Source organism: Octopus sinensis, linkage group LG2, assembly GCF_006345805.1.
Source record: "Octopus sinensis linkage group LG2, ASM634580v1, whole genome shotgun sequence".
Classification (NCBI taxonomy): Eukaryota; Metazoa; Mollusca; class Cephalopoda; order Octopoda; family Octopodidae; genus Octopus; species Octopus sinensis.
Window position 1 is genome coordinate 155,537,633 of NC_042998.1, and position 16,157 is coordinate 155,553,789.

Here is a 16,157-nt window from a genome sequence, read left to right on the forward strand (position 1 = left end):
GTACTCTGCCCTTAAATCCTATCATCGCTTCATCTACACTGAGATTTTTTCCAGGTAAATAAATAGTTTTATAATTATGTACGAGTAAATCGATTACCGGACGTACTTTGTACAGGGGATCGTAGTTTGGGTCGTTTTTGTTGGGAGCATTGGAAGAATCAGTCAAATGCAAATACTGAGATATTTTCGAATACCTCATCTTCGACATGATGCTTGAAATATATGGATCGCCATACCTTACATCGGGACTCCAATAGTTCCACAGTCGAGGAAGCTGTCTGACTCCAAACATAATGTTGATCGTAAAAAATGCTCTTATTTCCGCAGTATTTGTTGGCAGCCATAGCGGATCGCTCCTTCCACGAACAGAAATTAAATGTTGGGCATATTTGTTCGTTTGCTCCGCAACATTTTCAAAAAAACTTTGAGGCAAAAATAAAAATAGATAATCCAGTGGTTGAGCATCAGGAGGTAAATCATGTTGTGGACCAGTGTTTTCTGTAAAATCAGAAATTGTTACTGGTGTCGTAATTTTCGACCATGTTGCCTTGTTTACACTATCGTTTTCATCACTTTCATTTTCTTCACTTTCGTCATCGAAATTTTCTTCGTCCGACGAATAATCGCTGATATCAATATCAGACTCATTCCAAGTCAAAAGACTTTTGTTTTCGTTGATATCTTCAACATCATCAATGGTAAAGCCTTCAAAATCGGAATCGCTACTTGCTGACGCCATTTTTTTCACAACAAACGTATAGTTCTCTTCACACGTGGAAATAACCATGTGGTCGAAACAATTTCACAGTATTTATACTTGAATAAAGGCGGGAAAGGCTTCATCTCGCATTATCTCAAAGCTACGAGAATTTAATAACGTGATTTGTTTATTTTTTTAGCGATTTCGTAGAGTGGTCATTTACGGCCGGATTTGGCCGGTTTGAACAAATAAAGGGGAATTAATTCTGGCCGGATATGGCCGGTTTGAACACTAAAGGGTTAAACAAATGGATAAGAGAAGGAAGGAGTCATGGGGAGAATAAATAATGGATCTACAATGGTCTACCATATTACAGAAAAACAATCGAAAATAAGTTAAAAAACAGTACCACAAGATCTGACCTCTCTGTTAGAATAATTAGACAGGCCCACACAACACTACTACCAATGACACACCAATCAGAATGACCCAACCAATCGACAGTATCTGGCTGTGTTTAAGATCAAACACAGTATATCAAATGTCATGTTCTAGTGGAGTAACAAACACAGTATCATCCATAAAACACCTTTACCATAGAGTAAACAAGCATTTCTACAAGGCCACACCACCAACTCTGTAAAGTTGGATTTATTCACCCAAATGCAAGCAAATTGATGGATACTGTCAACCTCAGGATTACAAAGGAACACTTCATTAGGAGAAAAAACATCAAGCCTGAACCACCATAATGAGCTAGATACATAGAAATATATTTACTGCCTCCAGAAGTATCAATTGGCACAAGCAAACATTAAGGAAATTAAGTAATTAAAAAAAAATCTGATAAAGAATCTTCAAAGAGCTCACAACAAAAACTATCACCAAGCAATAAGGATTGCTCCAGGTTACATGCCATATGTAGGGTAATCTATCTACTTTTATATCCTTAAACCTTTTAGAGAAAATTTAACTCCTTTATACTTTCTTGTACTTTACTACCCATTATTGTCTTCTGTTTCATTTCGTCTTCCTCACCCTCCCCTACTAATGGCACTATCTGGTTATCTTATTACCTTATGAATACAATTCTTATCCTAGTTCTCAACCACCAGCAATATATTTTCGTTGTGCAACTGCTTCTAACTTGCAACTTGATTGAGGGTTTATGTATGTTATTTGGCCTATTGCCTATAAAGATCAGGATGACACTTATGAGACCTTTCCAAAGTACTCTCAGGCCAATGATATATAGGCATCTTATTACAAAACATAAGAGGTCCAAGAGAATTATAATGCTGCCCAGGATCACCAGCTGTTAAAGAAAAGTATACACATCATATCAACAGCACACACAACTAAAGATAACATGGAATATTGCACTTTCATACAATGTTGATGTAGTACATATTCATGACAAGTTCACCAGTTACATGCAAAGCAACAATGAAAATTATCAATATAACAGATACACACTTACAGTTTCTACAGTACTTTGTAAAATATCTTTGAAATTTGTAAGATTAGCCAACATAGAATCTCTAGATTCTTTTGGGTTGCTATCAGGTGAATCACTGAGATGCTCTCTTTCACAAATGGGGGATGGTAAAAAATCACCAACCTAAAAGTAATATTCATTATTTTAGAATTAAAGGATATATATATATATATATATATATATATATATATATATATATATATATATATGTAGAGGTTTTGACTTAAAGCAGCAGATATGTAGGAAGGTAAATTAGTGAATAATTTTGAATAGGTTAGAAACTGAGTTGATAAAATCGAAAGAAACACAACTTAAGAACCAATGAAAATGATAGTTAATAAAGTGTAAAGTTTTTACTGAATATAATTTAAGAATGTTAGAAGAAAATACTAAGAATACTTATTTCACTCACCATTCCTTTTAACTCACTACTAAGAGTGTTATTAGACTGGTTGAATGAAACATCACTATGTACTTTAACAGTAATATTTTTTTGTTGATGAATGTCCATATCTTCTTCAATGACAACAGGCAAAATTGGGCAGGGTAGACCCTCAGGAAATTTACTGATGTATAGAATTAAAGAAAACTTTTTAACAACTTTATATTACTAAACATATTAGTAATTATTATGTTTATTCATCATCATCATTGTTTAACGCCCGCTTTCTATGCGGACAGGGGATGGACGATTTGACTGAGGACTGGCAAGCCGGGAGGCTGCACCAGGCTCCAATCTGATTTGGCAAGGTTTCTACAGCTGGATGCTCTTCCTAACACCAACCACTCCAAGAGTGTAGTAGGTGCTTTTTATGTGCTACCGGCATGAGAGCCAGTCAGGCAGCACTGGCATTGACCACACTCAAATGGTGCTTTTACGTCACCTACATGGGTGCCAGTCAGGCAGCACCAGTCATGCTCAAATGGTGCTTTTTACATGCCACCAGCACAGGTGCCAGTCAGGTGGTACCGGCATCGGTCACACTGTGTAGCATGGTAGTACACACACATGCATCATACAGTCTACCTTTCACTCTGAGCGAGAGACCCTTTGTTACCAGCAGAAGTAGAGCTCTCTGAACTTTGCCCAGGCTAGTCTTATTCTAGCAGCTATGCTCACAGAGCATCCAGCCCCACTACTGACTTGGTCACCTAGGTAGTGGAAGCTATCAACTAATTCTAGTTTTTTCCCCTGGCATGTGATGAAACCTGTTTTCTGTACAGCTTCAGTGTTTATTGCACCTGTGCATCTGCTACACACAAAAACTATCTTCTCAGTTAATCTTCCTTTGATATTGCTGTCCACAACATCTTTATAACATTGCTCTCCATAACATGTGTCCATAACATTTCCAGTCATTTATTTAAATTTACTCTGCTAACTCATTAAATTCAATTACATACAATAGATGGGTTTTAATATTTAAATTTGCTAATTTTCCAAGACTTTAATTCTTGTGTATGAGGGGCCCACTGAATTTAAAGTGCCCTGGGACCCCAATTCTGGAGGCAGAGTGTTTCAAAAGGCCAATAATAGCTGCAGAAATATGGATATGATGATAGGCTGCATAGGAAACAGATTGTCTGGTTTGGACGGTCTAACCTACAAGCTTTACTTTCATATGCCAGACTTGTTTGGTGGCCTCTTAACAAATATTTACTACAAATGATAGCAGAATAGAAGAATCCCAGTTCTGTGAGTTGAAGAGCAGTGATACTACTAAGAAAGGACCTAAACATGAGTTATCAAACAGAAAATTTTAGGCCTACAATGCTACTGAATGCAGATTTCAGAATTTTGGCCAAGGTATTAGTGAAGAGGTTGTCACTTGTCATCAAGGAACTAACTGGAGATGCACAAACATGAACCATCCTAGGCACATCTATATACAACAACCTTCACCTCATGCAATACCTCATAGACAATGTGGATAAAAAAGCTGTCATGGGTGAGGCCCTGATCAATTTGAATGGCAGCTAGTTTCAAATCTGTTTTCAATAGCTGGATTACTACTATGTATAGAGACATCTTTTCAGTAGTTCAGGTGAATGGTTACTTATCAGAACAATTGTCCCCTCTCATCTCTTTTGTATGTGCTGGCTCTAGAGCTACTATTGCAGAAATTGGAGGTATTGAGAGGTATCCCACGTGAACTAGGACATGGGAGAACCATGTTGGCATATGCAGACATCACTGTCATAGTGTCGAACACCAGGCACATAGACCTGATTGGCACTACTCTAAAAGAGCAGTGCAGTGGTGACAGGAGCAAAATTAATCAAGGAAAGTCAGAAGGCTTGCAGCTTGGCACCTGGAGAGGCAGGTCCATGTTGTCCAATAATGTCATGGGATGCTAGTCAGAGGGGTCAGTTAAATTACTTGGAACCTAGTTTAGTCTGGATCTCCAGGTGGAGAACTAGGATGAGGTGACGAGTAAGGTGGCCAATCTCTTCCAGATATAGACCAAGAGAAAACTGTCCATGAAAGGCCAGGGCAGAGGCCATGAATGCATACATCGCCTCTCATATAATACTGCCTGACCATCATACCTTGTTCCAGTATGGTCAAAATGGGAGAGCATACTCTTCTGCTTTCTATGGAGGGGACGCATTCTATTGGTCAGGCACTCCATTCGTTGTCAATACCTGCTGAATGGAGAACAGAGGATGCTATGGCTGCTGATGAACAGGCAATATTTATTTGTCTGGTGATCTTAGCAAAAGAGGTTGTGTAATGGACCAGATTAAAAGAACTGAAGACAAATACTTTCTCCTTTGGCCAAGCCCTTATCAACTTTTTCAAGTTTCACTTGAAAAGGAAGGTGAGTGTAGAGGGTGAAGTCCTGCTTCCCAGCAATTTTATGAAAAGGTGGGTGAATGTTACAAGAATGGTCCAAGTGAATGGGAATACTCTAAGCATGCACCAATAGATTGAAGGAAGACAATATTGGGAGGGAACTTGCCTTAGTGGTCAAGGCAGCTGTAGTTTTGTGGTGTTTCCAGGAGCAGCCCTAGGAAGCCTCCCCCTTTTGCAGAATTTTTCATTGTTAGAATCTGTATTATCACTTTTATTGTTTACATGTTTCTGTCTATGTAACCCCAAATTGTACTGTCCTGTACCATCCTCAGTGTCTTTTTGTGAACCATTAGTGGTAAATATAGAAATTATTATTATTATTAAGGTGGCAAGCTGGCAGAATCCTCACTTCCTTCTACTGACCACTAACATGTCCTCATCTCCTACTCTCTCAGATAATAAAAATATGATATAGCATATATGCATAAGTTACTACTTAATAACATTAGGAATCTTTACATACTTAAAGTATTCACTGATAATAGTTTGAATGGCACATATAACATGACCAACTGTTGGAGAATGAATGATGGTAAGTTTCATGAAAGGGAAAAAATTCAAAGAGTTACTACTGCTGCTGGCAACAAAGGTTTTTTTCCTTCAGAGTGAAGGGTGGATTGTATGATACTTGTGTTAGAACTGCAATGATGCATGGTAGTGAGGCATGAGCCTTGCTTGCAAAGGACAGAAGAAGATGTGCAATGTAAGTATGCATGAATGACAGTATAAATGTACTGAGAAAAAACTGAGAAAAAGCGGAATGAGATGTAGAATGTATGAAAGAAGGCTGCATTGGTATGGACATGTGAAGCATATGGATGAGGACAGTTGTATAAAAATGTGCCAATTATTTAATGCAGTGGGAACTTGGAGACAAGTGAGACCCAGGAAGACAGAGAATGAAGTGGTGAAGGCTGGCCTTAGAACCCTGAACCTCAAGGAAGAGAGGACACAGGATTGAGGTGTCTGCTAATATGAGGTTCTTGAGAAGACCCACCCACTTATGTAAAACTGACCTGGAAACACAAAGAGGCACCTTGCCAAGTCTCCTCCTCCTTTCTTCCTCCACCACATCATCTCTTTCCCCTTAATACCATTCTATTTTTTTAAGCTACCTAAAACCATCTCATTTATCAGCCATTACCCACACATTACATTGATCATCTTCCCACTGAAACAACAAATTATCTCACCACATGCACTACATGTCTCTCTCCCCTTAATCCTGCGGCTTACCCAAACACGACATGTCTCATCCTCCCTCTGTCGATTGTATCATCATTACTTCTACTATTACTATCTTGCTACTGCCACCACCTCGTCTACATCCCTCTATCTTCCTCAATTCATGCATCACGTGTCATCCTTCTTCACCTTTACCCCTCACACCCTACATCCCTTTGACCCTACTTTATCTTTACAGTCATTATCTATCTTCCATTTCTCCATTCTTTGCCCCCACCTTACACTCTTTGCAACTCTCCACTCACCTACACTTCAAGTTTCTCTGTCCCACTCACTTCTATACACTTCATACCTTGAAAAGTTACCTGGACACCTCCTCACTACTATCTACATTTATCTTTGTAGTTCCTACTGAGAATTCTCACCCTTTCTACTAAATGTGACTAGCCATGCAGCTCCTTTACAAGAAGCTATTCACTTCCCACTTAAACATTAACCCCCTCATCTTCAAGTATAAAGCTGCCTATCCCATCTTGGGTTTCATAGTATTGCAACTAGCAAGGTGACCTAACTAGTGCTGGTGGCATGAAAAAGTACCTACTATACACTGAAAAGTGGTTGGCATTAGGCAAGACATTCAACTGTAGAAATCATACCAAAGCAGACACTGGAGCACCATGCAATCCTTAGATCAGTTGGATGCTGTCAAACTATCCAACCAATGCCAGCATTGAACATGAACATTAAATGATGATGATGATATATTTGTGATTCTAGACTGGCAAGTCGAAAATGAAAAAAAAACTCATACACTGGGATATAGAGACAGAAGGGAAACTACTAGTTTCAAATCTATAAATGTGGAAAACATTTTGGTCTTCTGTCAGATTGACAAACCTGTCCCTATTATAGAAAAAGGTCTTCAAAAATGACTGTTACAGCAGTCCACCATATTCCTGGTTTAGGACCAAGGAGTTATCTCCTTTGTCACTTATGGTTCATGCATATACAGAGATAATCTTACACACCTACATACAGAGACTTTCATTGTACTATGAGAAATAATGGTCCAAGAAGAGGAGAGAGGAGAAAGAGCAAAGAATTGCAGGAAAGAGGAAAAGAGAGGAGAGAAACAGAAAATTTGGAAAAATACTAAACATTTTAGGAGAAGAAACTCAGCTAAGAAAAATATTTAAAATTACATTTTAAAAATATATAATATATATAAATGTAACACCTAAGTTGGGCCAAAATTTTATTCAGAAAATATTAAACGTTATTCCTGAATGAAAGTAGGCCTATAGTGATTTTTCTAGTGCCTAAGTGTGAATTTTCTCTTATGTATGCAAGAGCTGAAGGTCTTTATTTTGGCATAACGCTATAAACCTGGTTTACAAAATTTCGTTAGAAATATGTTCTCTTCTATTCAGAGCTTCCATCTCTTATCAAGCATTTATGTATGAGCTGGATTTTCAACAATCTTCCACAGTGCAATTTTCATTTAACTGCTAGATGTAGCAGTGTATGCTTTATAATGATTCCAATTTTTGGTGTTTCTGATTAGAGCAATGTAGTTGTGAAATCTCTGCTTGAAGAATCTTTCAATTAATTGGTATATTGTTTTAGATTAGGGTTGTGGTTCAAAGTCATGGGTCTAACCACTGCTTCATAAATAATGATCCAGTCAGCAAGTACACTATGGAGTTTCTATATGTACATTCAAGCCTCAATAATCAGACAGAATTTAACAGAATTGTTAAGCTCATGTTTAAAGTGCAGCTATATTTGATTGTAACTGTATGTCTACTGAACAATTTTCTGTATTTGTGTTCTAGGAAGAAACGTTTAACTATTAAATTTAGGAAGATCATACTCATATCAAACTATTATTAATGATTATATAGTTTGCTAAATTGAACAGAAATTAATTGTTAAATTTTGTTTAAATTAAAATTCTTACTTTTTGTTTTAGACTGCAATGATGCCAGAGCACTATCTTGAAAGGTTTGTCAAACAAATTGACACCAGTAGTTATTTTTTAAAGCCTGGTATATTAAACTCTTTCTGAACTGCTAATTTATGGAGATATAAACAAATCAACACCATTTGTCAAATAGTTGGGAACAAACACATATATACACACACACATATATATCACAGGCATCTCTTGGTTTCTCTCAAACAAATCCATGTGGTTAGGAAGCAAACTTCTTACCCCATTGCCATGCCTGCACCTTAAAAATATATTTTCTATATATGGATTTCTATATTCTGACTATAATTAAAATGAAATTGGGTGTCAATTACTGGTTTACATTTTAGTTTAAATTGATTTGATTCAAAGATTAGTTAAACAACTCATTAGCTGAAATGAAATCATCAGACTAAAGTAAAATTCTAAATATATTAAAGAAATTATTGTGAATTATAAGAACCAAATAATGCTATCAATATCATCAACAGATGAACTTTTGGATTGATTTTATTCAACTCATTTTTTGTCAAAATGAATATTTACCTTTTATCTTCTTTTAGTTGGATTATTTGGGCAACAAGGTCAAAATTAGTTGTTTGAAGCTCCTGAAAATAAATACCAATTTAAAATTATCAATGAGCAATAATACTATCTCAATAATCATAAATGTTAAACAATTGTTAAACAATTTAAATTTTATCAATTCAATTTATAATCAAAGAAATTATTTCTAACAATAATTACAATAAAGAATTCACATTTCAAAAATTTCAATTTATAAAAATTAAACTAATCCACAAACTTTATTTGTTTTCTTCAGTAGTGTCATATTTTCCCCAGCTTTATTAAGTTCAGTTTTCAACTGTAACAAAACAATCAGAAAGTAGACAAAATTTCTTTTTAATTTATATTTAAAAAAGTGAAGAAATATATAAAGTTTTCTAGTTATATGAAAGCTATGAGATTTCCAAGAATAGAATTCATGTGACCATTTATGCATAATATAAAAAGTAAATTGTTCACATTAAACTACATATCTATTTATAAGAATATTGTTGCAATTATCAATGAAAATATCAGAATTTGCAGGCTTATCAAGAGAATCACAAATTGTATAAGAGATAATGAGAAATAAATATAATAATCAACATAATACAACATGTACACAAAAGATATTCTGAAAGACACAGAACAAAAATGTAAATTTTCAAATATAAAAAGGTAAACATACATCCTTTTTGCTATACTATAAAACCTTTTTGAAAATTTCAGCTACAAAACTGGCTATCAAATAATTCCAGCACTAGTAATCCTGACCAAGTCTATATCAGTGTTATAATCGTATATCCTGGTCTAGACAACCTATCTTCAACATCAACATGACACCACTATTAAATTGACCAACATTAATGTCATTATGGTGATGCAGCAGTCTGACCTCTACAAGGCTGAAACACTTCAGCAATTCTTTGACATCTTGTTCTTCCTTATATTTCCCAAAGATCATAAGAGTACAACCAACAATTTGTGCTTATCACCATTTGCCAACTAATCTTCTCTCTTTCCTTCCAAAGCTACCAACCTCATTCTCTGCACACTATATACAAGAATTCATGGGCTGACTATGAGTGAGTGATGCTAGAGCTGTGAAATCATCTTGCATGCATTCATTTCAATTCTTCTTATTAATAACTGCATTGTTTCCTTTGAGGTAAACTGACATCTGACTGTTCAAAAAAAACTTCAAAAGTAACTAGTTTTGACTTCTCTTGAAGATGGACAAAATCTGGCAAGGTGGTGTTATCAAGTACCTGAAGAAAAAGGATTTAACCCTCAAGGACATTCATGCTGACATGGTTGATACATTAGGGGATGGTGCTCCAGCTTTATCAACAGTGCAAAAATGAGCAGCAGAATTTGGTGGGGAAAGGAGAGTCTTGAAGTTGACCCAAGGTCTGGACCAGAAAAAGTACACCAGACCGATCACATGACATTATTTGAGACAGATCTAGCTAGTTTCCATGAACATTTCCTAACCCAGGATGAGTATTGGCTTCATCACTTTGAACCAGAGACAAAGAGACAACCCATGCAATGGAAACTCCCCTCCTTACCTGCTGCAAAGAAAGCCAAGGTCATTTCATCTGCAGGGAAGGTGATGGCCTCAGTTTTTTGTGATGCAAAAAGTATTGTGTTTATAGACTATCTTCAAAAGGGCCACACAATCACTGAGGCAATTACAAAAGGTTATCAAGACCAAAAACCCATGGAAACTAACAAAAGAGGTGTTGTTTTATCAGGGTAATGCTCCAGCACACACGTTCTTGGTCTCAATGGCTACTGTACATGACTGTGGCTTTGAACCAGTTGATCACCATTCCTATTCTCCTGATTTGACCCCATCTGACTATTACCTTTTCCCCAACAAGAAAAACAAACTTATCTGGGAACCAGTATCATAGTGATGATGATGTCATATCTACTGTTGATTTTCTTTTACCAAAAGAATGAAAGCTTCTTCATTAATGGGATTCAGGCAATGCAACACCAATGGAAGAAGTGTGTGAACTGCAACGGGGACTACATTGTAAAATAAACCTCATTTGGTCACATTCCTCAAGAGTATCTTGGTCAGCCTATGAACTTCTTTCAGCCAACCCTTGTACTTCTATCATCTTTCTTCTCAAGGTTAATAAGGCTAGCACCCATTCATTTTCTTTAGAAAGTTCTCCATATCTAGATAATTTGATAAGCTCTTTCCACCTATAGTAGCAGCCCTCCTATCAGATATCCATGACCCCAACCACACCTCTTTTTCTTCAATTAATTTTCCTTCTCTCCTAGACTCTCCCAGCTACTTTTCAAAGATATTAAGTCGCCCTATGCTGTTGTTACATATGATGATGATGATGATAATGCATAGCTCTCAAATTCTTCAACTGCTGTATTCTGTTTGACTTCAGCACCTCCACTTCATTTAATTTTACCTCAGTTTCATCTGCTTTTCCTTTTCTGGAGAGTTCTACTAGTAGCTTGGTAGATTGGTCATTGACAGCAGGAGAGACCTCAATATTGACAACTTGTTTGTTTACCTTCAGGCCTAAATTAACTTTTTTTTTTACTCGGTAGTTGTTACATCAATGACTGTATCAACACCTTCATTACTCATATTCATTCCTATGCCATAGAATTTATATCAATCATCTTCATCACCTTTGTCAATTTCATCAGCATCATTAGTTTATTGACCAGTAAACTTCTTCACTTCTATCATTTACAAACCTACCTACTACTCCTACTTTTCTGCTTGAATACAAGTGTCCCATTTGTTTGCGATGATAGATTTGCTTTCCTCAAAACATTCCTCACACACTCTGTAAATGTCAACACATGCACTTCACACCACCCATTTTTTCTACCCCTGCACTCACATAAACTTCACCACCATCTTTATACACACACAAGAAGACAATGCTTTGTTCACACCACATACAATCATGCCTTGTCTACATCAATGCATTTCTCACTATCACACATATGCATACATACACTTGGCTTCTAACTTTCTCAGACATGTCATTTGCTCCATGCCTATTTCCCTTAGCACACATTTGTTGTTCTCTGTTGGAAACAACTAACTATATTCATTTCTTGTCTGCCATTCCAGCATGTTTCATCACTGAATACTTTTTTCCTAACAAGTTTTTTTCCTCTTTTTTCTCCTCACTCCTTCATTCTAAAGAGGCACACAAAACTCTAACAGCACTGAAACTCATGAGAGGCAGTTAAAATCATAATTTTTTTCAGTTATTTGTTCAACATGTTGTCTCTAGAGATTCACTATCATCATTATCATCCTTGCTGGCATGGGTTGGACAGTTTGATAGGATCCAACAAGCCACAGACTGCATCAGGTTTCAATGTCAGCTTTGACATTGTTTCTACAACTAGATACCCTTTCTAATGCCAACTACTTTAAATGTATATAGGGTGCATTTTCATAATGCTAGTACTAGTGCAGTTTCCAAGTAACTTGCAAAACAAAGTAAAGAAAGGAAAGGAAATTCCAAAATTATTTTGGAGCAAGAATTACTTTATGTTATAGGGTGAATTTAAACCAGACTAAGAGTTAAAAAAGATCATGATACTTACTTTTATAATTTCAATTTCAAAATTATCTGACAGTTTTTCAATCTCAATTTTCTTTTTCTTTTCAGAAGAATAAATAAATATTCATAATATAATATTTATTTAAATAGAAGCTATTCTAGAAAACTTCTAACATGTTAAGTGCTTACAAGTGCTTTCACAAGAGAAAATTTGTACAATTGATACAAAAGTTATTAATATGATTACAACATCTGTTTTAATTTTATTAGTTACAAATATCCTCAAACTCATCATCATAACTACAGACCTATTTGCACAAAATATATTTTAGATAATATAGAAATTTAATTTTGGACTAGTAACACACATTTAGCAATATTTTAAAGATACTAACTCAAAATACATGACATTGTAATTTCAATATCAGTTACAAAAAAATAATTTGATACATTTCAGGATATTAATGGTAACTGAGATAATAAATGTCAATCAGGATAAAAATTAGGAAAATGATAATGACAAAAACTATTAGTTTTGTCCAATTTTATTTTCAGAGAAACTAAGTAAATGAATAAACACGTAATCTAGATATCTAAAACAACAAATCACTGAGGTAATTGCTTATCACAGTTTGAGTTAAAATCTAGCTAGAATTGATTCAATAAGTACCAGTTGTACAGTGTACAGGGTAAAATAAAGCTTAGTTTCTAAAAGCTTTACAATGATCCCTCGCTACTTCGCAGTTCAACTGTCGCATATTCACGACTTCACAGATTTTAAAAATATATATACATGAACACCTAAATTTTTCATTAAATCCATTAAAATATTAAAAATAGATATTATTTCCTTATAGATTAGGAACAACAAGACAAGCATAAAATAGCAAAAAGGCATATACAAGGGTATTTGAACTTAAGACAGGCTTTGATTGGTGCAATGGAGAGGGACGCTGAATCACAGCTTTCTATTTTGTAATCTGGCCTTTTGACCAATGCTCAGATCCGCAGCATCTTCTTGTCTCTCTCTCTCTCTCGCAGCCATTTTACTTCAAGCTTTCTCGCCGAGTGATTTACTGTACTACTTTACACTGTTCTGTGTGTGATTTTTTTTTGTGTTTCTTTGCGTTTTCATCCCCTGCAATGGCTCCCAAAACGTTCTGCTTCTTCCAAGGCTGGTACTGAGCCTAAACGCAAACGAAGAATGATGACGAATGCTGAGAAGGTGAAATTTCTGGATATGTTGAAGGAAGGAAGAACTTTTGCTGCCATAGCCCACCATTTTAGCGTGAGTGAATCCACCATTCGCTACATCAAGAAGGACGAGACTAACATTAGGACTTGGCTGCCATCACCTTTAATAAGTTGGTGAAGAGAGTGGTTACGGCTCGTAATAAAACTATCATCTGTATGGAAGCTGCTTTGGCCGTATGGATAGCCGACTGCCAAAAGAACATAGCCTTGGATACGAACATCATCCAAACAAAGGCTAGGAGCCTGTACAAGACTTTTGCCGTTAAGGAACCTGAGGACAACAGTGGCAACCATGAAGAAGAGGATGAAGACGATGTAGAAGATCTGCAACCAGGGACGTTCAGTGATTCACAACCTAAAAAAACGTCCTTTTTCTGCGAGCAAAGGGTGGTTTGTTAAGTTCCAGAAACGCTTCAGCCTAAAAAGCGTTTCCCTGCATGACGAGGCTGCTTCTACTGACATGAGCACTGTTGAAACATATGTGAATGAAACTTTCAAGAAGATTATCTGCGAAAGTGGATATAAGCCCGAACAAGTTCTTAATATGGACGAGATGGGCTTGTTTTGGAAAAGAATACCATTGCAAACTTTTCTGTTCAAAGAGGAAGCAAAAACCTCTGGCTTTAAAGTGTACAAGGATTGTGTGACCCTCGTGATGTGTGGCAAAACTGCGGGATTTTTGTTAAAGCCAGGACTTATTTACAAGTCTAAAAACCCAAGGACCTTAAAAAACAAAAACAAGAATCTGCTACCCGTACATTGGATGCATAATCCAAACACATGGATAACGAAGATGCTGACCTTCGACTGGTTCCACTAGTGTTTTGTCCCGCAAGTCAAGGTGTATTAGAGAAGTGCTTACCATTCGAAATTCTTCGCCTTATGGATAATGCTGGTGGCCATGCTACTGATCTGTTGCATGAGGGCATTCAGATTGAGTTCCTGCCACCCAACACTACGTCACTTATTCAACCATTGGATCAGGAGGTTATCAAGGCATTCAAGGCCCTATACATGAGGAATGTCCTGGTGAACCTGGTTGCTTCTGTGGATGCCACCCAAGAAGATGAAGACGAAAATTTTAACTTGAAAGCATACTGGCAGCAGTACACAATTGCTACGTGCCTCCAAAATATCCAGAAATGAAACCTGTCACCATTAACATGAGCTGGAAAAATGTGTGGCCCGAGGTTATTTACGACGACAAGGGATTTACACCTACCGAAATCCAGCACTCCACAGTACAGAAAGCTTTGCAGTTGGCTGCATTCATTGGAGGTGATGGCTTTGCAGACATGAACACGGGAGACATCGACGCAGACCTTGAAGACTTGATGAAGTCGACCAGAGAAGGAGGAGAAACGGAAGAAGTTGTCGACTAAACTAGCTTGACTTTGGAACGGCTGGCCAAGCTCTGCAACTTGGCTAAAGAGTTGAAAGAGGGGTCACAGGAATGGGACGACGATATGGTTCGTTCTGTGCAATTTTGCAACAAGGTTGACGAAGTCATGAATCCCTACAAGATGCTCCTTGAACAGAAAAAGAAGCAGCGGCAGCAACTTCCTATCACAATGTTTTTGCAGCCTCACAAAAAAGAGCCAGTTCCTGCTGCTACTACTATGGTTGCACCTTCGGAAGGAGTGGAAGAAGTGTCCCAGGAAAGGGTACCGCCATCAACTTCATCATCATCACTTCTACTGCGCAGCAAATTCATCACCATCATCATTCAAATTTTACTTCAACTTCTTTCATGTTGAGTACAGTAACAATCTTTATTTTTTTTTAATCTAAGGTGTTATTGCTTAACAGTTGTCCTTGTTATTAATAGACTACTGCAATGGATGTGTTGTTAACAGCACAGGGAAGGTTTTAAAAGTCCAAATACATGTTAAATAAATACTGTAAATATGGTGTCCCTACTTCACAGAAATTCAGTTATCACGGCCAGTCTCAGAACCAATTTACCACGATAAACGAGGGATCACTGTATTTCCAATAATATTTTAAATAATGAGGAATACAGGTAGATAGTAACATATTTTGGAAATAGGTGTAGAAAATTTAATTGATTGGTTCTTAATTTTAATTAATCCAGATGAACAAAGGGCATCATTAACATCAGTGGAATTTAAACTATTAGTGTATAAGGACATGCTAGAAATAGCAACTAAATCACCTTCAAACCACACCCTGCTGTTTTAAGAAAAGGAAATGCATGTGGGATGTGTGTATGTGTACAATATTATGCCTGAGAAAAAGAATACCTTTGATTACAGATCTGCTCAAAACTTATCTTGGTCTAAACAACAACAAGAATAATTAGAATTTAAAATGTACCTTTACCTTTAAAAGTTTAGAATTTTGCATTTTGAGATCTTGAATTTTACTTAATGAATTTTGATAATCTGTTAGATTCTGCTCCAGCTTTGAAATTATGTAAAAGAAAACACTATGAATTGTGTAAATAAAACATGAAAATTAGGAAAATGACAATGACAAAAACTAAATCACTTAGGTAACTGCTTAGAGACATCATCTGTATGAAAGTTAAATTAGTGGTAGCATGTAACTATTTAGAA

General features: G+C 36.4%; 1 protein-coding gene across 1 annotated transcript in view; it reads right to left on the reverse strand.

Moving 5' to 3' along the window:
* LOC118762213 overlaps positions 1 to 16,000 on the reverse strand; it is a 39,762-nt gene extending 23,762 nt beyond the window's left edge. Inside the window, exons 1-6 of the mRNA XM_036500753.1 lie at positions 15,922 to 16,000; positions 12,368 to 12,424; positions 9,018 to 9,077; positions 8,759 to 8,820; positions 2,611 to 2,764; positions 2,181 to 2,321 (exon numbers count right to left, since the gene is read on the reverse strand). Of these exons, the coding sequence (XP_036356646.1) occupies positions 2,181 to 2,321; positions 2,611 to 2,764; positions 8,759 to 8,820; positions 9,018 to 9,077; positions 12,368 to 12,424; positions 15,922 to 15,945 (498 nt within the window). The 5' untranslated portion in view covers positions 15,946 to 16,000. The remainder of the gene's footprint in view (positions 1 to 2,180; positions 2,322 to 2,610; positions 2,765 to 8,758; positions 8,821 to 9,017; positions 9,078 to 12,367; positions 12,425 to 15,921) is intronic.
* Between the last annotated feature and the right edge of the window lie 157 nt (positions 16,001 to 16,157).